This window comes from Pleurodeles waltl, chromosome 3_1 (assembly GCF_031143425.1).
Source record: "Pleurodeles waltl isolate 20211129_DDA chromosome 3_1, aPleWal1.hap1.20221129, whole genome shotgun sequence".
In the NCBI taxonomy this organism is placed as follows: domain Eukaryota; kingdom Metazoa; phylum Chordata; class Amphibia; order Caudata; family Salamandridae; genus Pleurodeles; species Pleurodeles waltl.
The window spans coordinates 1,773,349,345-1,773,375,535 of record NC_090440.1 but is presented as its reverse complement, the minus strand read 5'-3'; the positions used below and the strand labels follow the sequence as shown (position 1 = coordinate 1,773,375,535).

The window sequence follows — 26,191 nt, the reverse complement described above, 5'->3', positions numbered from 1 at the left end:
ACACAGCACAACCAAAAGATCAGACACCCAGATCCAGCATCGCTGAATCTAGCAATCTGGCTCCTGAAATCCTAGAATTCGGGCACTTACAACTTACCCAAGAATGTATGGAAGTCATAAAACAAGCAAGAAGGCCATCCACCAGACACTGCTATGCAAGTAAATGGAAGAGGTTTGTTTGCTACTGCCATATTAATCAAATACAACCATTACACACAACTCCAGAACATGTAGTGGGTTTACTTGCTTCACTTACAAAAATCTAACCTAGCTTTCTCTTCCATTAAGATTCACCTTGCAGCAATATCTGCATACCTGCAGACTACCTATTCAACTTCCCTATATAAAATACCAGTCATTAAAGCATTCATGGAGGGCCTTAGGAGAATTATACCACCAAGAACACCACCTGTTCCTTCATGGAACCTAAATGTTGTCCTAACTAGACTTATGGGTCCACCTTTTGAACCCATGCACTCCTGCGACATACAGTTCCTAACCTGGAAGGTGGCATTTCTCATCGCCATTACTTCCCTGAGAAGAGTAAGCGAGATTCAGGCGTTTACTATACAGGAACCTTTTATACAACTACACAAAAATAAAGTCGTCCTAAGGACCAATCCTAAATTTTTGCCAAAGGTTATTTCACCGTTCCATCTAAATCAAACAGTGGAACTTCCAGTGTTCTTTCCACAGCCAGATACCGTAGCTGAAAGGGCACTACATACATTAGATGTCAAAAGAGCATTAATGTATTACATTGACAGAACAAAAAACATCAGAAAGACTAAACAACTCTTTATTGCATTTCAAAAACCTCACGCAGGAAACCCAATTTCAAAACAAGGTATAGCCAGATGGATAGTTAAATGCATCCAAATCTGCTACCTTAAAGCTAAACGACAGCTGCCCATTACACCAAGGGCACACTCAACCAGAAAGAAAGGTGCTACCATGGCCTTTCTAGGAAACATCCCAATGCAAGAAATATGTAAGGCAGCCACATGGTCTACGCCTCACACATTCACCAAGCACTACTGTGTAGACGTGTTATCCGCACAACAAGCCACAGTAGGTCAAGCCGTATTAAGGACATTATTTCAGACTACTTCCACTCCTACAGGCTGATCCACCGCTTTTGGGGAAATAACTGCTTACTAGTCTATGCAGAACATGCGTATCTACAGCGACAGATGCCATCGAACTGAAAATGTCACTTACCCAGTGTACATCTGTTCGTGGCATCAGTCGCAGTAGATTCGCATGTGCCCACCCGCCTCCCCGGGAGCCTGTAGCAGTTTGGAAGTTACCTTCAATTATTTCTATATGTATCATCTCAACCTTAAATAGGTGCATACTTAGTCACTCCATTGCATGGGCACTATTACTACAATTCAACTCCTACCTCACCCTCTGCGGGGAAAAACAATCGAAGATGGAGTCGACGCCCATGCGCAATGGAGACAAAAGGAGGAGTCACTCGGTCCCGTGACTCGAAAGACTTCTTCGAAGAAAAACAACTTGTAACACTCCGGCCCAACACCAGATGGCGAGCTATTGCAGAACATGCGAATCTACTGCGACTGATGCCACGAACAGATGTACACTGGGTAAGTGACATTTTCAGTATATATATTTATTTATTTATTTTTATAAAGGAAATGGCGAGGACAAACACTTTTTCTTTTTTTTTTTCTTCAGCTCGCATCCTCAAGTTTACTGAAAATTGGCCAGGAAACAGATAAAACGACGACAAGGAACCGAGAGTCTGTGTATCTACTTCTTGACATGGTAGGTTTGTTTCTGTGTTGTAAAATGAACATCAACATGTCAACTATCAATTTTGATTTCCTGTATTTGTATTTGGAATCATATATCCGTTGTTGACACAGGTTTCTTTTCAGACTAGTTGGGCTGGTTGACCATTGGTGGCAGAGTAGGGTTACCACGTAATGATTCTTAATGGGAGCGGATTTGGGTGCGGCCTGGCAAGGACATCTTCCCACCATCGGTGTGTAACTGGCCTGCCTCATTAAAAGTATCTTTACTAAAAGACATATGAGGACTGCACACTTTGGCCTCCTTCATTGGTATTTTAGGAGCTATAGACTTTGTCTCAGTAGTGCATAGATTTGGACCAGGGGAGGAGTGAGGGCCTAAGGACTGGGAAGGTGTAGTGGGGGCCCTCCCCTCACCCAACAGATTCCCCTTTGGAAAAAAAAAGGAAGGTTCAGCACACAGAGATGTAGTATTCCTCAGATATCCCTCACAGAAACTGAAGGTGTACCCTTCTAAAAAAAGAAAAAGGGAAACAAGGGTTACCCGCTAGCCCCACAGCATCATGAACAGATCCAGGTGAGCCTATGGTCCCAGGAAAGTATGTCTGTGGTAAATACTTTGTCTCAGTAGGTGCTAAGAGCTGGACCAGGAGTATTGTGAGAGACTGGGGGACTGTGAAGGTGTGGTGGGTGCTTTTATCCCCCACCACCCAAGAGATCCACCTATGGAGGGAAAAGAAAGTCCACCCCAAAAACAGACGGCATACTTCAGACATACCTCACAAAATTGCTGGTGTACCCTGTGAAATGGTGGAACATTGAGTTACCCGTTAGCCACTACAGCCTCACGATGGTCAAAGTTAGGTATTGATTGTGTGTGTGTGAGGGCTGAGGGGTGGGGAGGAACTAATACCCTAGACAGCATCTCATACTTCAAGTAATGTGCCACACATGCTCTGAAAAAAAAAAAAAAAAACACCAGCCTCGGATATTCGACTTTTCAGGGCAATCCAACTCAAAATCACAGGCAGATGAATCGGCTCTGGTGCCTATTGAACCCAGTGTATAAGAACTGAGGTAACATATTTAAGCTCTGCGCAAGTATATCCATTTCTTGAAACATCATGCTGAAGGCTCTTACGGCTACTTCAGGAGGAAAAGAATCGGGGTGATAAGTCTTTTGAAAAGGCAGTAGTGCCTAGTGCTGAACTGTTTTCTTGTGAAAAGGATCATAAAAATATTGATTCTAAATGGAACTATCAACATGCTGAACTCGCGTAATCCCCCCCCACCCCCCACCCCCCCCTTTCAGGCATACCCTTTTATCTGAGCCATTCTGACACAGTGCAACTCCACGCCTAATGCACCAGAGCCTCAAGTCCTGGTTATTCAGGCTATGATTCTGAAATTCCAGCCTCTATCCTGGATTTTGTTGAGACTTACTCTGAGGCTGTTGGATCTTATGGCCTCCTGCATCCTGCTGGTGAAGCATGACTGATAGCATATGCAGGCTTCGCAGTGGATCCTGAAATCCCAGTGGGAGCAGCTTCAGGGTAATCTCTCCAACCTGGTCCAGATACCTGAGGGGACTGCACAAGATCTACTGTGGTACCTCATGAATCCTCCCCCTTTCTCACCCGAAGCAGACAGTGGTGACCAATGTATAGCGTTGAGGTGGTCACCTGGGAGAGAAGATTATCAGAGGTCTCGGGTCTCCAGCAGAGTCCCAGCTCCACATCAAACTTCTGGGGCTGGGGTTGATTTGTTTGGCATTGAACGCCTTCCTTCTCTCCATCAAAGGAAGGCTGGATCAGGTGTTTTTTTCATTTTCACACAAGGAAATCCCTTTACTTACATTTATATTAGCCAGGTTATAACACCATCTACTTGGAATTAACCAATTGTACTTTAAACAAACACTATCTGATAGAGACTTCTAGCTGCAAATTCCTTACCTTATAATTTCCAGGCATCAGCTTGGAATACAGAACTTTTTGCTTAGCAATACATCTGTGCGCCGTCGGGTGGTTCTGTTGGGCTTTGCGTGGTGTTAGAGCCATCTATGACATCACGGTCACCTATAAAGGCACAACCCAGTCACGTGTGTCCATTCTTTTCCTTCCATGCCAGTTAAGGGCAGATCCGGGATAGAGCTAGCCCTCTCTCTTTTTTGACAGCTTTTTTTTTACTTTTTGTCAAAGTTTTTTTGTATTTGCGAGGATGTGATCGAGTAAGATGGGATTAAACCTGTGTGATGCCGGTCATCGCCCCATTTAGTGACATACCCCATCTAGTATGCCTCTCGTGTCTCGAGTGCGACCATGACTCGAAGTTGTGCTGGGACTGCCGGGCCACGGGCCCGAAAGCTTTGAGGGAGTGGTTCCTGAAGCTCCTTACGGCCCGGCAATCGACATCGGCAGGCGTGGCATTGAGAATGTTGCTTGACCTCTTCCGGAGCCCCAAATCCTCTTCGGCTGACTGAAGGTCTTCCGGGCACTCGGGGAAGAGGCACAAGAAGAAGTCGTCATCCAAACGGACTTTGACTTCACCTCACCCAGTGGCCGATGTTGCAAGTCAGGAATGTCAACGTTCCAGGATTTTTTCCACGGAAACGTTGCCAAAGCCAACTCCGAGCCTCACCCACTTTCCGGGAACCGGAGCGACCCCTGCTCAGTTGAAGGAATTTTACAAGCCATGCACCTCATGTTTGAGCGGGCTGGCCCCATTGGAGAGCCTTCGGGCTCCGTAGGGTCACAGGAGGCCCCATTAGATTCCACGCTGGCAGCTTCAACCTCAGCTGGGCCTCAGGGATGCAATTCTGGATCCTGAATGGCACTGGTTGCATACAGTCAACATTCTCCAGTGCTGTTCCCGAAGTCGATGCTCCTGGAGACATTGACGTCCACTGGTGGTGATCCCCCCCCCCCCCATTTTGATCTCTGATGATCTGGAGCGAGAACGGCATTGCACAGCGTCAATTCCAGCCCTGAATGCCTCACAGGTGTCAGATCATTGCCTGAGCTTTTACTACACCAGCCAAGCACTGTAGAGGAATGGGAGAGGTCTCTGGACCCTTTAGAAACCCAGATGGAGCCTATGGAATGGTTTGAGGAACTAGGAGAGGCCAGTATACTGGACACCTCTCCAGATTCTGGCTTGATCTCTCCCCCTATTGTGGCTACAGAGGAGGGGGTGTCCAACGCTATCGTGGTACAAAGGGCAGCAGAGATCCTGGACCTCAAACTTCCCTCGATACAAGTCAGGTCTAACCTCCTGACGGAGGTGTTTCAGCCAGGGGCTTCCTCATCTGAACAAATGTTGCCCTTTAATGAAACCCTCACTAATGTCCTGCTGGGGACCTGGACCATACCCAGCACGGGGGCTCCTGTAAATAGGACATCTGGCCACTGCCATCGCCCGACTCCCGGTGACCCTAGTTTCCTCACCCAGCAGCCTACCCTTGAGAGCTTGGTAGTCCAAGCCTCCACTTCCCATGGTGCCTTCCCTTCCGCACCCCCGGATAGGGAATCCAGGAGGCTGGATCAGCTTGGGAAGAAGATGTTTTCTTTCAACAGCCTGGCATTGAGGTCACTGAACACCTCATGCTTATTGGGCTGTTTTTCCCACACTCTGTGAGATATCGTGGCGCAAGTGCTGCCCCAGGTCCCGGAGGACGCACGGGCCATTCTCTCCCAAGCAGTGAAGGATGGAGAGCTGAGGCAAAGTTCACCATACAGTGTGGCTTAGACATGACTGATTCGCTGGGCAGAGCGATTTTGTCAACGGTGGCCCTTTGGTGCCATGCCTGGCTACGTACATCTGGCTTTTCTGGAAGATGTCCAGACAAACCTTATGGACATGCCCTTTGATGGCTCAAGCCTATTCGTTGAAAAGGCAGACTCTGCGTTGGAGCGCTTTAAGGACTCCCAGGCTATGGCCAAGTCCCTGGGCCTCTCTGAGACCTCTCACCAACCATCTGTTTGCCGTCCCTTTTGTGGCTATGGAAGGGATGTGGCACCACATCACCCAGAAGCCAGCCACCATCCTGCGCCAAGTCAACAGTTTGTGCGGGGATGCGGCTGTGGTGCCTTCAAACCCAGAGGGTTTGGTCAGAAGTCGTCTGCCACCCAACCCCTAACCTCCACAACACCCAACTCTCCTAGTGTGATTCTGCAAGACCATACTTGTCCAGTTGGAAGGAGGATAAGTCATCATCTCTGTCACTGGCGGTCCATGGCATCGGACAAATGGGTCTTGCAGATCATACAGAAGGGGACTACTCCCTCCCCTTCCAGTCTTTCCCTCCTCCAATGCCTCTCTCAAAAGAACGGCTGATGGAGGATCATTTGGTTTTACTCCACAGGGAAGTTACGGATCTCTTGGCCAAGGGAGCCATAGAAGATCTCTTGGCCAAGGGAGCCATAGAAAGGATCCCGATATCAGAAGTAGGTAGTGGTTGTTATTCCCGCTACTTTCTGATATCCAAAAAGAACAAGGGTCTTCTCCCTATTCTGGGTTTGCGGGACGTTAATTTCTTCCTCAAAAAGGAGAAATTCAAAATGCTCACTCTAGCTCTGGTTTTGTCTGCCCTAGGCTAAGGAGACTGTATGATAGCGTTGGATTTGCAGGATGCGTACTTCCACATCCCCATCATGTCTACTTACAGGCGTTACTTGCAGTTCAAGGTGGGCCACTAGCACTTTCAGTTTACCGTGTTACCCTTCGGCCTTACCAGTGCCCCTCGGGTGTTCTCCAAGGTGATGGCGGTGGTCGCAGCTCATCAGCGCAGGTTTCCCTACCTCAGTGACTGGCTGTTGAAGGCTCCTTTGCCTCAGGCTGTCGTCTCCCACCTCCAGACTATGGCGAACCTCCTGCATTTGCTGGGGTTCCCTATAAACATGCCAGAGTCACACCTGACTCCCTCTCAAATGCTCCCTTTCAATGGAGATGTTCTGGACACAGTGCAGTTTTGGGTTTTCCTCCCAAGCAGCGAGTCCAGGATATACAGGTTATGTCCTGGATTTCAGTGAGACAGACTCTGAGGCTGCTGGGCCTCATGGCCCCCTATCCTGTTAGTAAAACATGCCAGATGGCATATGTGGGCTCTGCAGTGGGACCTGAAGTTCCAGTGGGATCAGCACCAGGGGGATCTCTCCAACATTATCCAGTTCTCGGAGGGAACTGCGAAAGACTTGCAGTAGTGGGTAAAGAACTGTGATTGGGTCAGAGTCCGACTACTCTCCCTTCCCCAACCAGATCTCACAGTAGTGACAGATGTGTCACTTCTGGGATGGGGCTTCAGTCTGGGAGAGGTGGTGATCAGGAGACTCTGGTCTCTGGCAGAATCTGGACTCCATATCAATCTACTGGGGCTACAGGCAATCCGGCTAGCATTTAGGTTTTGCAGCTAAAGCAGTTTACAAGTAAGTAACACTTGTCAATTTTAAAAGTTGACAGTGCAATTTCTCATAGGAACCAATGCAGTCCTAGGGGAGGAAAAGTGTTAGCACAGTTAACAGGTAAGTGCTTGACTTACGATCCCAGTCTTCAGGGGTTAGGATGTCCAGAGGTCAAAGTTCAAGTTGACCTCAAAAGTGCACCACCAGCAACAGAGAGCAGACAGGGTGCAAAGGTGGCTTTTCAGTAGAATCCTCTGAGGACTGGGGACACTCGGGAGAAAACAGATTTCAGGTAAGTACCTGCGGTTTCAGGAGACATGCAGGCCTGGGGGGGGTTTAGGTCAGCACTGGGGGGCCACAGGTCAGCACCAAACACACACCCTCAGCGGCACAAGGGCAGCGGGGTGCAGGGTGCAAACACAGTGCCAGGACCCCAATGATTTCAATGGGGGAACCCCGGGGTCACAAAGATGCTGCAGGCTGGGTCCTTGGGGGTCGGTTCCAGAAAACCAACGGTTGGACAGGAAGAAGAGGTGCCCTCTGGACACTGCTGGACCATCGGTCAGATTCCCCAAGGTCAGGGAGCTGCAGATGCAGGGGTACCTTTGGGCGTCTGGAATTTTTGTCCGATCCAGTCAGGGAGGTCCTCTGGATTCAGGCTGCAGTTGTCGTCATGTTGGCTTGGAGGGGTCAATCCAGGGTGGACTCAAGGTCGGAATCCCCTGGGGACCTTCTCTGGACCGGTGGGCCACCTGGACTTGGGCCATGGACATAGGGTGCAGAGTGGACAAGGCTTTGCTGATCTGGGGCAGTTCTGGAGTCCTTTTGGAAGATATCTTCTGGACACGGCCACTGTCTTCAGGCGTTCTTGGGCCTCTGCTGGGCAGGCAGTCCTCTGAGGGTTTGTAGAGGTCGCTGGTCCTGCAGGATTGTAGTAAAGTACCCTCTTTTTGGCATGTTAACCCCAATTGCTGCCTGATGTCAGTGTGTTTGACTGTGTCACTGGGATCCTGCTAATCAGGACCCCAGTGCTTATGCTCTCTCTCATCTAAATGTTGTCACTGCATACTGGTAACCCAGTATTTAACCCAAAATTGGCATTGTACTGGAAGTATGATTCCATGCACACTGGGGGCTCCTTAGAGGACCCACAGCATTGCTACCATCAGTCTTACTGAGTTTTCCGGGCAGCCCAGCTGCTGCCACCTTTCAGACAGGTTTCTGCCCTCCTCCTGCTTGATCTGATCAAGCCCAGTAAGGCACAACAAAGGATTTCCATTGGGAGAGGGAGGTAACACCCTCTCCCTTTGGAAACAGGTGTGACTGGCTTGGGAGGGGTAGCCTCCCCAAACAACTGGTTTGCTTTGAAGGGCACATTTGGTGCCCTCTGTGCATAAACCAGTCCAGGCCAGTTCAGGGATATCCAGTACCTGCTCTGACGCGAAACTGGACAATTTGGGTGAGGCCCAGAGCGCCTCCAAGAGGGTCCCTGGGTTTTGCCATCTTGTTTCCAAGGTTAGCAGGGAACTCTGGGAGCATCTGAGTGGCCAGCACAGGCAGGTGACGTCAGAGCCCCCACCTGATAGGTCCTTACCTTTTTAGGTGACCAATCCCCTTTTCAGGGCTATTTAGAGTCTCTCTCTCTCTTGGGTGGGTCCTCAGATTCGGCTTACAAGATTCCAGCAGGACTTCTCTGCAACCTCTGCTTTGACTTCTGGCCACTGGAACCTCCAGGAAACGACAAATGCTGCTGCAATGAGAACTCTTCTGCAGCTTTGTTTCCACGTCTTTGCTTTGCAACATTTCCAGGGCTGTGCATCCTCGGAAGACTGCAACTCTTCTGCCTGCACAAGAAGAAGAAGGAATCGCCCTTGGAGTAAAGGAGTCACTCCCCTGCAACCACAGGCACCTACCACAAGCGACGACCGGCTGCGTGTATCCACTGTCCTGCCGAACTGCGTGGATCCTGCATCACGGTGGTGGGCCGGAGTAGTCCTCTTGGTCCTCTCTGACTCTGTCCAGCTTTGGTGGTGGTAAGCCTTTGCCTTCCCACGCAGGACAGTACCCAGTGTACTGCGTCTCTTGTAGCTGCCAAGGCTTGTTTGCATCTCCTCCAAGGGATCTTCAGGCGACGTGTAGCTCCTGCCCCCAGCACTCCATCCTGCAAAGCACAGCCTCCTGCGTGGTTCTCCTGCGGCGTGGGATCCTCTTTTGTAGTGCTATGTTGGATTCTTCTGCAACTCCTGTGTCCCTGTCCTGTGGGACTCCTGTAGATGCTGCTTGTGCTCCTGTGGACTCTGCGACACTTAGGGTCCCCTGTGACTCCCCCTCCTGGGTTGAGTCCTCCTGGGTCTTGTTGGTCCGTAGCAGCACCTCTTTTACACTAACTGTAAGTTTGCATTTGCCAAGGCTTGTTGGTGGAAATCCTGCACCAACACCCGTCTGCAATCTTTCTTCCAGCATGGGACTCCATCTGCATCCATCAGGAACTCTACTCTGGCTCCAGGGCTGCAGTGCTGACCTGTTCTTTATCACCGTCGACCAACTCCTGCATCCACAGCTGGGTGGGTAGTAGCTCCTACTCCTGGACGCCACTGTGACACTTGGACTTGGTCCCCTCTCTCCACGGGTCTTCTTTCTTCAGGAATCCACCGCTGCTTTTCTTGCAGGCTTATCTGGGTGTCTATTTTTCTTCTTTTCCTCCTTTTGGTTGGTTTGGGAAAAATCCAGTGTTTTATTCTTGCATTCCTGGTTGTTCGGGTGGCGGGGTACTGCGTTACTTACCTCTCTGGTTTTCTAGTACTCCCAGCTCTCCTCGACACATTTTACTTACCTTGGTAACTTTTAGTATATGGTTTGTGCTCCCCCTAGGGTCACTATTGGTTATTGCTATTTGCACAGTTTTCTAACCTTTTTTTTCTATGCCTGTTTCTGGTAACTAGTCTATATATTTAGTGTATTACTTACCTCCCAAGGGTGGGTACCTGTCTAGTATTTTGTGGTGATTTGTTCCAAAAATAAAGTATCTTTATTTTTGTACAACTGAGTTTTTCCTTTCATGTGTGTATGTGCTGTGTGACTACAGTGGTATTGCATGAGCTTTGCATGTCTCCTAGATAAGCCTTGGCTGCTCATCCACAGATACCTCTAGAGAGCCTGGCTTCTAGACACTGCCAACACTACACTAAGAGGGGATATCTGGACCGGGTGTAAGTACCATAGGTACCCACCACACACCAGGCCAGCTTCCTACAGTTTAGTAGCGCATGATCTGATACAGACTCAATCTAGCTGCAGATTCCTTACACCCACCCATGCCTCCCCTTGAGGGTTGTCCCTTTCATGGCCCTAGTTCTGCCACAGCCAAACCTTGTCAGTTTCTTCCGTGGCTCTGCGCTTCTGTGGAAGTTTGTAGAAAAGTAACTGAAGTATGTGCGCCTGGGTGGTGCCTTTATAGGTGATCCTGGCGTCTTAGACGGCTCCAACGACGACGACATGCGAAGCCGAACAGAGCCAGCTGACGCCTCACAGGGGTATTGCTCAGCAAAAAGTTCAGGATTTCAAGCTGATGCCTGAAAATTCTAAGGCTGGGATTCTGCATCTAGATAGAGCCTCTACCAGATAATGCATTACCTAAGGTAAATAACTTGTTCAACATGTCTAGAACTACACAGAAAGATTAACATTGGGTCTGATAACCAGAGATTAGGTTTCCCATGCAATCGTTTTTAAATCACTGTGTTTGGTGCACAGGGCGATGTACTCACCTGGTGGTTCCTTATTAGGCACCACCCTCCCCAGTTAATGAGATCAAATAACCAAACTCTTTCAAAGGTGCTGTGATTCTTTCGCTCTGCCAATGGGGGGGACAACCTGTCCGATGGTATATGTGGCTGTAGATATGCATGATGTGCTTTATCCTGCCATCTAGTGTTGGGCTCGGAGTGTTGTAACTTGTTTTTTTTTTAGAAGTGTTTTCGAGTCATGGGATCAAGTATCTCCTCCTTCTGCACAATACGCATCGAGCCCTTTGTTAGATAGTTTTTTTTCTCTGCCGTCAGGTTTGGACATGTTTCACTCTAATCTGTTTGAAAATAATTTTCCATCTTTACATTCCATCAACGGTATTGTATTCGATCGCGTTTTCTGCATCTTAAACTTGATAGAGTCCGGTCAAATCTAAACTGTGTACTTTCGGGACAGGCTTCGCCTGGCCCCGGGCCTATCTCCACGTGGTTAGAAAGTTATGAGACCCTAATGGAATTGACGCCGTTTAGATTTTGTCCACGGTGCAACGCCAAGTTTCCACACACAGATCACCTAACCTCTGCCTTTCCCCTGATCACAACAAAGCCACTTGCGACGTGTGTTGATTGTTTATATCCGACAAAACACTTCGGGACCGAAGAGCTCGCAGGCTGGAAATGGCGCACTCATCGCAAGACAGTACCCTAAATATTTTCAGTGAAGAACACACATGAGAAGAGCTGGAGCAGAAAGGGGCATTCTCTGTCCAAGACTCAGACTCAGACTTTCAAGAGCCGAAGATGTGAATAAAAAAAAAACTCCCTTTCCCCAGCCTCTAAAGACAGTGAAAGAAACTCACAAAAGAGGTCCCCAGGCCCTCGTGCCATGATAGATCTCGCAAACTTGCTTCGGCTGCCCCGCCCTCTGGCTTGGCTCCAAAATCTGGAAAGACTGTACCTGGGTCTTCACAATCGACCTCTATTACTTTGGTCCAAACAAAAGCATCCAAGACTTCAGAACTGAAAAGTCTGGGACTAACTACTTCAGTGCTTACAACTCTAATTGTGTGTTGAGTATAGCCCCTAGATACGGTTGATTTGGAGATTCAGCCGTATCTAGGGTCTCACAATTTCATATTAATCAAACTATTGAATTGCTGTTTTTTTCCCCCACAACCAGACTTCTGTGGCAGAAAGGGCACTACACACATTAGATGTTAAAAAAACATTAATGTATTAAATTGACAGGACAAAAGAATTCAGGAAAACAAAGCAGCTTTTTGTAGCTTTTCCACTACCACATAAGGGTAATCCTGTTGCAAAAAAGCAGCATTGCAAGATGGATTGTAAAATGTATACAAATATGTTATGCTAAAGCAAAAAAACAATTATCACTTTCTCCTGAAGCGCAACCCACAAGGAAAAAGGGTGCCACTATGGCATGTTTAGGAAATATTCCATTAGCTGACATTTGCAGAGCAGCTACCTGGTCTACACCACATAAATTTACAAAACACTACTGTGTAGATGTACAGGCTCGTCAACAAGCCAATGTGTGGGACAAGCTGTCCTAAGATCACTTTTTCAGACAACTGCCACTCCCACAGATTGACCACTGCAAGGGACTGCTTTGTTACTTACCAGTAGACATCTGTTTGTGGCACATAGTGCTGTAGATTCACATGCGCCCTCCCTGGAAAACTTGTGGCTGTTGCTTTGTACTTGTATATAGATGTATATAGTTACTTATATTTGCATGGACATGCTTCTTTCCATACTTCTGTATACCATACTATACCCTTTTACCCGCCTGCGGGGAAACAGTCTAACAAAGGACTCGATGCCCAGGCGCAGTATCACCGAGAAGGAGGAGCCACTCGATCCTATGACTCGAAGAAAAACTAGTTACAACACTCAAGAGTCCAACACTAGATCGCAGGATAATGCACGCATGTGAATCTACAGCACTGCATGCCACAAACTGATGTCTACTGGTAAGTAACATTTGCCTTTAGATAGCTGCTGCACAGAGGTGGACAGATTTCCATTGGTCGATATCTGCTGCAAAAAGGTGGACAGGCTCCTCCAGAAAATTAGGATTGACTCAATCATATGTCTGTATATATCCATATCCATGTATCTATCTATCTGGCTGTCTGTCCAGTGGCGTAGTGTGGGGGGGGGCAGGGGGGGGCCGGCCGCACCGGGAGCAACATCTGGGGGGGGGGGGGGGGGGGGGGGGGGAGGGCGCGCTTGCACTCGCGAGTGCTAAAATCCACGGGTTAGGGTGCGCAAATTACTTGCCTTGCCCCGGGTGCTGACAACCCACGCTACGCCACTGTGTCTGTCTATCTATCTATATCATTGCATTACTGAGTTTTGGTAGCCATTCTGTATTTCTAGCAGGATTCCAAGAAATATTAATTTCTTCTCATTTCAAGGGGATTCCAATGCATTTTCCATATACTTTGCCCACAGACAGAGCGGCAAAATGGCTGAAAGGATTTAGGTCAAATTTTGCACGGATGTTGAGTATTGTATAGAAATGCTATTTTTTATTATTTGATCTAAGTGTAGTAAGTTAGAAGGGACAAAAGCATAGTTATTTATTGAGCTGTGATACAGAGCAATACATAGCAAAGATGAAACCATATTAGTGGTTAATCAAAGCCCTTGCAAAATGAAAACGCAGCCATAGTGTTTAGACCACACTTTTTACTCTGTGTTCTTACATGAACATAGCTTACTACTGTTTTTAAAATGCATAGGAATAAATTAGGCAGTTTAGGAAAGTCTGTAGAGTTGATGAAAAGTTTTATTGATTGATGTACTTTCAAAAGAAAGTGTAATACTATCACAAAATTATCTAGAAAGTACAGCAGTACCTATTAAAATCTAAACATTAAAATGTATATATGACAAACGACACTCTAAAATTCCACTCTGACACACCACTCCACTCAACATTTTACTCCACTCAACATTTTACTCCACTCTGCCCCTACACTGTACTCCACTCTTTGATACTACTCCACTCTGCATGGCACTGCACTGTACTTCACTCTACGGCTTGCCACTCCATGACACAAAACTACACTCAAACCCACGCCACTCCACTCTACGACACTCCATGCCACTCCACTCTGACACATCACTCCACTCTGACGCGCCACCCTACTCTATGCCACAACGCTATATGCCAATCCACTTAACAACACTCAACTCTATGCCACTCGAAGGTACACCACACAGAGACAATCTACCCCGCTCCACCACACTGAACAACACTATGCCACTCCACTCTACAACACTTCACTCGATCAGACGCCACTCTGCCACTCTACTCTACAATACTCTACTCCATTGTATGCTGCTCTGACACTGTACTCAATGCCACTCTATGCCGCTCCACTCAACATGCCGCTCCACTCTGCCACTTCACTCCGCTTTGAGAGACCCCACACAAAGCTACTCTGATACACTGCTCCACTCTTCACCATGCCTCACCACTCCACTCTGTACTATGTCATGCTACCCCACTAAACTCTACAACCAACAATCTACGCCACTTAGCTCTGCGCCACTCTACAACACTGTCCTCCACTCTGTGCCACTTGACGAGACTCCACAACATTCCACTCGACACTGTACTCCACTCTAAATACAATTAGGTATCACTGTAGTAGTCTATTATAAACTTACCACCTTAACGCACATGTTTAACTTAACTTACCCGTAATTCTTATCTCTATATTACTTACAATGGTATGTTTCTGATAACTAAATAAAATATGGTTAATACTGGTACAAACTATTTGTTTTAACACATTTGGTTAATTTTGACAAGAATATTTTTCTCTTCTTTTTTTATGCTTTTTTTCTGGAGTTTTTTTTTTCTTCAGGTCAGAATGACCTAACAAAAGTCTAGACAGGAGTAAACTTAAAAAGAAAAAAAAAAGCTAAGGATGTTGGGGAAGACACTGGAGAGCAGTGAACAGCTTCTGGTGTATGGTCATATCCCACTCTTCAACAACAATGAAAATATGGCAGAGGAGGCGGTATGTCGCAGTACTGCCATACTTCTCTATAATTTCTCTACTCTGTCTCAACCAATCGATTGACACCATGGTACCGGGAGCAGGAACTGATTGAATGACCGATGCATGGGGTGGTGTTGGAAGAGCAGAGGTAGCAGATGAAGTCAAAGGTGCTACTGGAGGGACAGATGAAGTGGTTGGTGGAGGAGGTGCTGACTTTGCAGAAGGTGTTAAAGATGCTTCAGCCTCTTGCAACTCCCTCTCATGCCTTATTCCCACACATGCCAACCTTCTCAAATGACTTGCCTGCTTGTGGTTCCTCATTCCCATGGTACCAAATGAGTAATATTTCACATTCCCACAGGAAATTACTTCCTTGCAGAGGTTGCAGGTTACCAGTTTGGAGTGCAGCTTTTGCCCACCAGCAGGCAATGAGAAAAATTCCCTCACGATTGACACCTTCAGTTTTTTCCCCCACTGAATTTCCTCTTCCTCCTGCTGCAACTGCACCTCTTCTTCCTGCTGCTGCAAAACCCCAGAATCATCATCAGCTTCAGTCATTGCAGGTGTTGAAAAGTTGCAAGGAGTCTTCTGAAGAAAATATATTCACTCTTCCAAGCATCACAGCCTTTGCCTTGGAAGAAATCAAATTGATTGGGGATAAGAGTTATGCACTCCATGTTTCCAACAATTGACAGAGCCCTAAGCCAAAGAAATGCTGTTCTACAAATGTGAAAGTACTGTAGTAGTATCTTGACACTATTGCAGTACCCACAGAGTGTTTTAGAGTGTATTGGAGGGCAGTGTCGTACAGTAGAGGAGAGTGTTGTTTCAGTGTATTGTTGAATGGAGTGCTGCAGAGTGGAGTAAACTATCATAGAGTGGATGTGTCGGGGAGTGGTGTTACAGTGTAGTGGTGTTTCATAGAGTGGAGTTCCATGTCGTGGAGTGCCATGTCATAGAGTGGAGTGGTGTTATACAATGCTGTAGAGTGTAGGGGCATAGAGTGGATTAGTGTGTTGTGGAGTGATGTGTCGTACTGTAGAGTAGATTAGTTTAGTGTGGAGTGGTGCCTTGTGGAGTGGCTTGTACACTGCATTACAGAGGAGCAGAGTAAAGTTGCATGCAGTGGCATAGAGAGAGTTGCCTTGAGTGTTATAGGAAGGAGTACAGTGTCTTCATAGTTGAGTGTAGCACAACTTTGCTTTTTTAAGGTATTGTAAAGTGAGGATTTTCTTTGGCATAGGTGAGTCTTATGAAATACATAATGCAAGACATTAATAAGCTAAATACAGTAAAGTTTTCAACTTGAGCTGTTTTCAGCTAGTCCATGTAAAATAATGTTTTCATCAACTACTTATTAATAGGGTGCAGTCCAAATTACAACATGGGAAAGAAACAGTCTGTTCTCTGTTGCCGAGGGCTGAAGGACAAGGTGTCTTGGTAGAACATGCAGAGGAGAAGATAGAAACATTGGATAAGTGTCTTAAACTTAATCATAATGTTTTGGCCAATATGGAGCTTGAACTTCAATGGGCACAGCTGATGCAAGAGAGGCACCTTGTCAGGACCCTATCAAACCATCACCACACATACTTCATAGTGAGTTCCAAGAAACACATGAACAGTCAATGGAGAATTCAAGGATGCAGGCCATATGTTACTTTAGTTAGGACTGTTGACATCCTAGTGCCACTAACTGCATCTTAAGTGACATCTTCATATTTCTACCAGGCAGTAAGTATCCCAGATGTTGCCTACACCCAGAGACTTCTAATGTCAGTGTTCCATCAGTGTCACAATCATTTCAGTCTAGTACAGTCATGGCGTACGTTTGATATCCACGAGACTTGCTCAGCAAAAGGACCACTTAATCTTGGTCTGATGCTGTTTACATTTACAGATATCCCAGGGTCCAGTTGTACTCAGTAGAACCAGATTGGATAAATTTTCTCGTAATGTATTATGAAACGAAAAGCTATGATTCAATTAGATAACCTTCTCTAGTACATTAAATCGCTCAAACATCTTGAAGTATTTTTGCTTTGAGAAAGTTCACATAAATCTGTTCCACCAGTTTTTATGTCTACCAGTATTGTAATGGCTAGATACCATTAGATGATTCTCCAACTGTGACACAATAAAGTCACCAAAATAAGTCTACTAAACAAGGCAAGGGTGACGTCAGCTGTTTTTTACTTTGTTACAGGAGAGCATTTGATCAGATCCAGGGACACTGTGTCACTGAGTTCACTGATTAAGGCCTTTTCAGTTTAGGTACTTGCCCTTCTAGATCCCCTTCCTTTAACACTTCCTTATGTAATTGCTATAGTATCAAATATATGTCTGAATAAATCATGGGGTTCCTTTCCCCATTCATTACCGACATATCTTTTAGCTGACGGCAAAGTTGAAGTTGCTTGTTTGTATCCTATTTAGACGTCATCTGGTAAGCTTACTTTTAAGGTGCACATCAGACCAGTATACTGACAGCAAGAAATAAAACCAAACATATTCCTCCTTAGTTTACCTGCACAAAAAAGAATGTTAAAATTCCTACATGCTAAAAGCAGTGTACGATACTCTCTGCATACATCGAATCTTTGTCAATTCTGCATTCTCCTTATCTGGTAGATTAGAAACTAGATGTTTGTGGGGTTTATTTGTAGAATTTATTTTCACCAAAAGATGTGAAAGCCAAGGAACCAGTTGCTGCCTTTGTATAATACCTAATTCTACAGAAATATTAAACATATTAGGAGAAAACACCCGACCCACCAGATGGTGGCATACATCATCATTAATGTTTTTTCTCACCCCGGTAGGGCACTGCTGCCTTGATGAATTCAACCACACCTGGGAGCTTTTATAGATTCTGTTCTCTGGATAGTTATAGGCAGTCCAGTACAGTGTTAAGTGTTTTTGGATATCCCCTTAATATATTTATTCAGTTGGGAACCATACTATAATTAAATATATCCAATGTATGCCAATATGGAAATCAGTGGTTCCAGCATTCTCTCCTAGCCTATATATTTCAGCTGACTTCAAGATGTCACATCGGTCACTCTGCCTTTGTCTGAGTTTCTAGACCTCCCTGCATACCCTTATTCTCATTCTAAAGGGTGTGTGCAAAATAGAGGAAGTTTAAGGCTCTCCTACCCGAGTGTACACATGATGTCACAGCGGCAGGATGAAGATGCACACATTTTCAAAGAGGATGTTGAAGGGGAAGCAGATGTCTCTCCTTCTGCCGATCAATCAGCCTCTTTCAGTCCAGAGCTGAGTTCTCTTTTGTGCTCTGAGACTGAAGACCAGTGGTCCCCGCTCAGCCAGCATCAGAAAACGGCAACCAGGTGTATGATTTCACATTGTTCCCGACACCAGTCGACCACCACTCCTTCAGGGGTCGGGTGTCAAGTTCACAATCCATCCATCAGCCTTCCGGTCTACCACTGCCTCCCAGCCACAGCAGACGCCATCCTAAGGCTTCAAACTGACACCCCTTCCCCATCTCCATCTCTGGCATCAAAACAGCCCTCCCCCACCAACCTGCCCTCTGTTGTGCCAACTTCTCAGCACCATCGTGCTCCTCAGTGCTGGTGGAGCCATAAAAGTACTCTGTTTAAAGACCTGCCTCGAAGCCAAAACAGACTTAGGCATCCTGTTGACAATCGACAGCTCATTCCTAGGTGGACTGTGAGGAACAGGACCTCCCAGTTCTTCAGTACCTACAGGAGGAATTGGATACCAGTCAGTAAAGACTGTTTATCTACCCACAAACAGGCAATATTTCTGCCAAACCACTCCCAGAGGTGCAAGAGACCTTCTTGCAAAAGGAACCTTTCCTTTGAGGTTGAGGAGCAACTCACTTTGAAGTCTCCACCACCTCCAAAGCTCAAGAAGCATCATTATAGAGGCACTGGTCCTTTACCCTCTTGCCCCTCTGTCCTGCCACTGCCTCTACATCTTCCTTATCTACCTCCACCAGAGGAGTCCCCCTCACTCGGGAGGGCAGTTCTGCAGAACCTAATGACACCCTTTACGAGCCGGAGCCCCAGGATGATCCATGGGATGGTTGACGTGGTTTCCCCAGATGACAATGATCTAGACCTGTACCCAGCAAAACCCTCCCCTCTGGATGACACTCCCCCTTACTACAAAGTTATCCATAGAGCAGCCACCTTTCATAAGGTGGATCTCCATACCGTTCCTGAGGTGGGTGATTTCCTCATTGGAACGCTCTCAAACACCCACAGTTTTACCCAGTACCTCCCCATGTTCAAGGGCATGTTAAAGACTGTCCAGGGCACCTTTATAGACCCTGTGAAGGCCAGAGTGATTACTCCAAGGGTTCAGGGGCTGACCCACATTACATTGGAGGTCAACTCTCACCAGACATGTTGGTTGTGGTTGTGCATACTGCACATAAATGAACTAATGCCTAGGTTACCAGAGATGTCCCGCTGCCCAACAAAGAGAGCAAAAAGATTGACGCAGCAGGGAAAAGGGTGGCCACTCAACTGCCACCTTCTGGTGCATCTCCATTTAGTTTACTCTTCAGGTATGACAGGGCTCAGTGGGATAAGATTGGGGACCTGATATAAAGGTTCCTGGGCCAGTATAGGTAGCTGGCACAGTAGTTAGTTGCATGGAGTCAGACAATTTCCTACTGCATCACTAGGTGTGCTCTAAGTGCGGCGGACATTGTTGCCCGAGTAATAATTAAAGCATTCTTATACACCGTCATGTCTCGCTCCGTTTCTCTGGCTTTAAGTAAGCCAGAGGTCCAGCAGCACCTGATCTACCTGCCTTTGATGGGGAACACATCTTTGGGCCTCAGATTGATTAGATGCTAGAGAAGATCAAGAAGGACACGGCTAAGGCAATTGGGGATCTCCAGTCCCCACTGCCATGCAGGTCCTTTTGTAAGTCCCAGTTTTGTGGCAGCGCCAAAGCCACCTTCCCAGAGGGTTCCACCTCATATCAAAGCCAGCAGCAGTACCAGTAACCCTACTGCGGTTTCTCCATGGGTGCCTACAGAGAGAATAAACCCAAAGACAGGGGCACATGTGGTGCAGCAAAAGTTTTAGTGCCTGCCAAACAATGACTCCCTCTGCCTCTCCCTGACTGCATAACATCTTTCGCTAGACAACTCCAGGGGTTTCTCGAATGCTGACAAATCATCACCTCAGATCAGTGAGTCCTTTCCATTGTAAAGCAGCGTTACTGCCTAGAGCTCACTACTCCACCACCAAATGTCCTCCCCACAAAACACTCCCTCCCTACAGCACTTCAGTGTCTCCTTCTAGAGGAAGTTAACACACTCTTACTCATAGGAGCCCAAGAGCGTGTGCTGCCACTCCAACGGCAAAGGAATATGCTCCCAGTACTTTCTAGTCCCCAAGAAAGATGGGTCCCTCAGACCCCTCAACAAGTGCATCCCCTTGGAGCTCTTCCATATGTTTACGCTCCAGGACGTAATTCCTCTGTTAAAGCAAGGTGACTTCATGCGCAGCCTCAGCCTATTGAACGCCTGTTTTCACTTTCCAATTCATCCTGCGCAGAGTCAATCCTATAGGTTTGTAGTAAGTGGGCCGATCTTCCAGTTTACAGTTCTGCCCTCAGGGGTAGCTACCGCCCCCAGAATTCTTTTTCCAAAATGCCTTACAGTGGTAGCCGCTCATCACCAGTGGCACGGCATCCATGTCTTCCCATACTTCAACAAGTGGCAGATAAAGAGTGAGAGCAGACAACAGTTCTTGACCCACACCCAAATCATCTTAGATCTTTTACACAACCTTGGTTTCACTATCAGTGTGGGCAAGTCCCACCTCCAACCCCTTCAGATACAGCCCTTTTTAGGGGCAATTCTCTGTTCAGTGAGTGTGATTGCTTATCCCAGCCCTCCACAGGTTCAGGCCTTCCAGTTTTCAATGCCGCTTTTTCAGCAAAATCTACCTCCTAACAGTCAGAACACTAATACACCTCCTCAGCATAATGGCTTCCTGCATCACCATTGTTCCACACGATTGATTACATATGCGTCCACTTCAAGAGTGCCTGGCAGCACATTGGTCAGTAGCAGAGGGTATCCAGGAAGAGCTAATGTTGATTTGAGCCAGCACCCAACGCTCTCTGTTGTGGTGGAACAGCAACAACCTCCTTTTGAGCCCCTTCATTCTTGCCCTTTTCAATTCCTTTCTTGGAACGTAGCATTTCCAGTCGCAATCACTTCCCTCACGCGTGTGAATGAGCTTCAAGCTCGCACGCTGAAAGCCCTCTTTTTCCAAGTTCACACTGACGGAGTCGTTTTTAGGACTAACCCAGAATTTCAACCCAAGTGAAAATTTCCTTTACACTTCAACCAAACAATTGAGGTCAGGTGTTCTTCCCAAAACGGACTCAGTAGCAAAGAGAGCCATTTACACAAGATGTAACAAAGGCCCTAATGTACTACATTGATGATACAAAACCCTTTTGTAAAATGCAACAGCTATTTGTTGCCTGCCCTAAACCACACAAAGGTAGTGCCATTTCAAAAGTGGGGGTAGTTTGATGTCTAGTCAAGTGCATTCAAACCTACAGTAGCAAGGCCAAAAGATATCTCGCCGCTCCACCTAGGCCACATTCTACAAGCAAAAAGGTAGCCTTCATGGCTTTTTTGGTAACATCCCAGTCGCTGAAATCTGTAAGGCAGCTACCTGGTTCACTCCACATATGTTCACCATACACTACTGTGTGGATGTGCTAGCATGCCTGCAAACTCAAGTAGGCCCAACTGTACTGCATACATTTTTTCAGTCCTCTGCAACATCCTCTAAATTACCACCTCTTGTGGGAGAACTGCTTTACAGTCTATGCGCAGCATGTGTATCTACAGCATGGATACTCAAAGTACGGCCTGCGGGCCTCATGCGGCCCCTCTGACCTTTACATGCGGCCCCTTGGGCAACAGGAGCACTGGGCAGCTGTTTGCTCGACTCCGCACTAACAATAAAAATATTAAATAGACACACAATCATTTATTTCAAACTTATTTGGTGTTAAAGAAATGAAGTAACTAGGGACTCCTGCACTTAACTTTTGAAACGCCTTCATTTTTAAAGACATCTTGCAGCACAAGTGTAAAACTAAGACAGTCTCTTCAAAATTCAAAAAGTGTATTTAGTTAACATTCAGAAATGTTTTGCCTTAGTACAATTTATTTTATCAGTGCTTTGAGATGTATTCATTTAAAAGTGATAGTTTTCAAACATAAATTTGGAAACATAAATTCTTTCCCCTACCCTGAGAACACCATCAATAGTAAATTAAAGAGGCAAGCCACTTGGTATGTGCACTTTATGGGTGGCCTGGGTTCCTATCATACATTAACAACATTATAGTTTAATAAATCAAACGTAGAAGCAGGTTTTGTGCAGCGCACACCATGAATCATGTATTTTGAGGTCATCTTAAATGTGATGACGTAGAAAAAGGAGGGAAAGTGAGACTAAACAATTGCCTAGGATCACACAATTTGGAAAAGTTGGTAAGCCGGGATTAATTCCAGGTTTTCTGGTTTCCTATTGTTTTTTTCAGCCACTAGATTTATATAATTTGCTTCTCTTACACCTACCTTGCCACCAATCCCCCCAGCTACCCCACCCGACCGCCACTGCCCTGACATCAATGCGGCCCCCAGGCACGTCACAGACCAAACTTTTTGGCCCCTAGGAAAATGTTTGCGAGTACCCATGATCAACAGCTACACATGCCACAAACGGAAAATGTTGCCCTGTAAGCATCTGTCCATGGCTTGTAGTGCTGCAGATTAACGAGTCCACCCTCCTCCCTGCCAGCCTTCGGTTGTTGCAGATGTTTTCCTTTACATTTTTTTGATACATTTATTTGCATGGCCATCTTCTTTAACTTCTAGGCTCCATTTCCATCCTCACCCCCACTGTGGGAAACCTATCTAGCAATGGAGCCAACCCCCATAAACATTACCACTCCTAAAAGGAGCCACTCACTATAATTTGTGGCTTGAAGTACTACTTCAAAGAAAAACTAATTGCACATATTGGAGCCCAACACTAAATGGCCAGAGAGAATGTACAGCATGTGAATCTACAGTATAAGTAACATTTTCCTTTCTAGTAATCACATGGAAAAACATCCTCTTCAGGTGTGAACTTACAAGGGTGAAAAATGCACTGGGGTCAACCACCTGTCACTAAATAAGGCTGCATAATGTTTAATGCACAAAATTGTTTTATTCCCAGCCAGAATGTAGTGTGTTGAGATTTTCATTGAGTATCTGTTGACATCTGTTTCACAACAAACATGCCTTCATAGTCTTTTAATGTAAGTCAGTGCATGTGTATCGATCTGAGACCTGCAACCTAACTAATGGATTCAGAGCAAAGCAGTTATTTTAATAACTTTAATTTAAGAAGATTCAAACCATGTAGAAATTACATGAATGGTTCTCATAAAGACTATGTTAGTATTAACGTGCACATAGACTTCGATCCTACCACATACTGCAGATTCTAACTTTGTATTTTGTAATATGTTTCAGTGCAGTTCTAACTGGGGGTTACACCTAAAATGTAATTTAATTTAATAAAAAAAAAAAAACACCTAACATTTCGGCGCAGTCCCGCGCCGTGCTCCTCTTGCCTGCTGGCTGCACGCACGCATAGGCTCCCAGCCTGCCCTGTGGCCAATCCTGACAGTGCTCAAAGCAGCATCAGGATTGGCTGGGAGCGCCCTGGCTGGGTGCTCCCAGGCAGACTGGGAGCCTTTGCAGGCTTTCTCAGTTGCCGGGCTGGAGAGAGTCTACCGCGCATGTGTGTTTGGCCAGCCCGAGCCAGCCAAACATACGTGCGCAGTGAGGGGGAGTGTTGAGCACTTCCCCTCACAGATCCTCGCCCCAGATGCCCTGCCCCTTTCACAACAAGGGGATAATTAACATAGTTTATTATCCCCTCGTGAAAGTTTAGCAGCTTCTGCTGCAGGCAGGGGGAGGACGCTCCTCCGCTCTAACGGAGGAGCCACCCCAGTTCTAACGAAGTAATCCAAATGAGCTTGTTTTTTCAATTAATCGTTTATCTGCATTGTTATTTGTATCATTATTACTGCAGGAAGCTAAATGTCCTTCCCGTACTGTAACTTGTATTAGATATGAAATTAAATGTCTTTGTAGACCTCTTTAATTTTTTTGTTTCTGCTTGAGTCATGGGTCAGTGTGTTTACTTTACAGACGAGTAATGACTTAGAGTTACTTCAGCAGAAAAACATTGATATCACTTTACTCATATGCATTTCAGAACGTTTCAGTCTCTTGTATTCATTTCTGATTAAAATCAGTTTTTAAAAGCAAATTAATAATTATTCAACAATTTTGCAGACTTTTGCAATCAAATAGTCTGAAATTATACAATTTACCTACGAAAGTGCACTCGAGCAGAAACCTATTCACATTTTTCTGGTTTTTTTTTTCAGATTGTTCAGGAGTCTCCCTTCTTAACAATGGACCTTTTGGAGTCATGTTTCCCCTATGTCTTACTGAGGAATGCATATCATGCAGTCTACAAGCAAAGTGTCACATCCTCTGCGTAACACACTTGACACCTCAGATATCAGAAATTCATGGTGGCTCAGATTCCCCTAAAAACACAAAGCTATTTTACTTTATGGCTTGACGATTGTTTTTGTGAATTAAGAAAAGTAATATTTTCTTCCTAATATTGTATTTTTGATCAGCTGTTTCTATCTACTTTTTATTATGAATTAATAGTTGATTTGAACTGCACATTAACAAAGATATTTTCTTTTTTCCAACTGTATTTGCATTTGAAAGATAAAAACATTACTTCAGCTCTGTTTTTTGAAAATGAATTATGCAAAAGTACTAGTCATTTATTTCCAACAGGAAATGTATTAAGTAATTATTTTAGACAGTGTTCTAGCTTTCATCTGTATGTAAATTATTTCACATAGGTAGACTTTTAATCTATACCTGTTATTCCTATGGGAAAAGAGAGGTGTGTTTGTTTTAGGGAGTACCTGCACCATTTATAAAATTTCTTTATGCCAAAAGATTCTTCTAAACACTATAAAGATTGTGTAACATTTTACAGTGTTGCAAGACTGTATAGACTTGATGGGAGGGGCTGTGGCCCTTCTTAATGTTCTTAAACAAGTGTTTGTATAAAGCATATTATACTTTTATAGAATAACTTCCATATTCCTTGCTTGGCACAGACACTACTGTTGCATCCGACTGTATGGTATGAATCCATTCTTACACATATATACATTGTTGATAAATCGTTATCCTTAAAAACTTTTTATATGTTTTAAAATGTTGAAATGCTATTATTCCTTTCATAACCTACAATAAACACAGTACCAAACAATTGCAGAGTTTCATATTGAATATATTGCAAAATACTGTTCCATTACAAAATGTTTTTCCCTGTGTATATATGCATATTATTTGGCAAGGATATTAGTGTATTCAATAATTTCATGGAGCAGCTTTCATACTAGGGGGCTCTGATCTATGTTACTTGGGCAGTGCTCAGACGTGTAGAAAGTGTTTTGCCACGCCATACTGTCTGGATTCTGAGGTGTGTAGAAATGGTCATTTTGCAAGATCACGCTTGCAGGATTTCCTGGAATAACCATCCATTATCCCTCCACCTGAGTGTTTATGGCTACCGAATGTATTCTACAGGTGAGGAATCTGCAGGGAGAAGTATCCATTAAAAGAAAAAGTTATGTACATGCGGTTCCTGTCTTTCTGGTTGATAGTCTATTTGCCTGCGGAGTCTTCACTGTCCTTCTTGCCTCCCCTTTTGACGGTTAGTTATAGGCAGTGCCACTTGAATCATGCGATTCTGCGAACACAGCTTCATCCACATAGTTATGGATTTGAAGCATTTACCACATGATCTGTTGACTAATCTACAGATTTTTAACAACAAATAATTTTGTTTGTAGCTCAAATATATCAAAAGTTACTAAAAATGTGGCAACTTATTTGTGTGCAGTGGGAGGTCCTTCGCAAAAGTTAAAAGGTCATCTTTTAGTTACTTATTTCTGTATTTGGTTGTTAAACAGGTACTAAAGAAGTGAAATCTTTACCAAGACAGTATTACCATGTGTGAAAATTACAAAATAATGAATAATGCTATTAAAAATGTGTTGCGTTATGCCACATAATTTGCTTTTTCTTG

The 26,191-nt window shown here is 45.4% G+C and overlaps 1 protein-coding gene across 1 annotated transcript in view; it reads left to right on the top strand.

Annotated features, from left to right (window-relative positions):
• The window catches only part of NCKAP1 (NCK associated protein 1), a 906,912-nt gene extending 881,543 nt beyond the window's left edge, over positions 1–25,369 (top strand). Inside the window, exons 30-31 of the mRNA XM_069225777.1 lie at positions 1,702–1,791; positions 24,453–25,369. Coding sequence (XP_069081878.1) covers positions 1,702–1,791; positions 24,453–24,569 — 207 coding nt within the window. The 3' untranslated portion in view covers positions 24,570–25,369. The remainder of the gene's footprint in view (positions 1–1,701; positions 1,792–24,452) is intronic.
• The last annotated feature ends 822 nt before the right edge of the window (positions 25,370–26,191 follow it).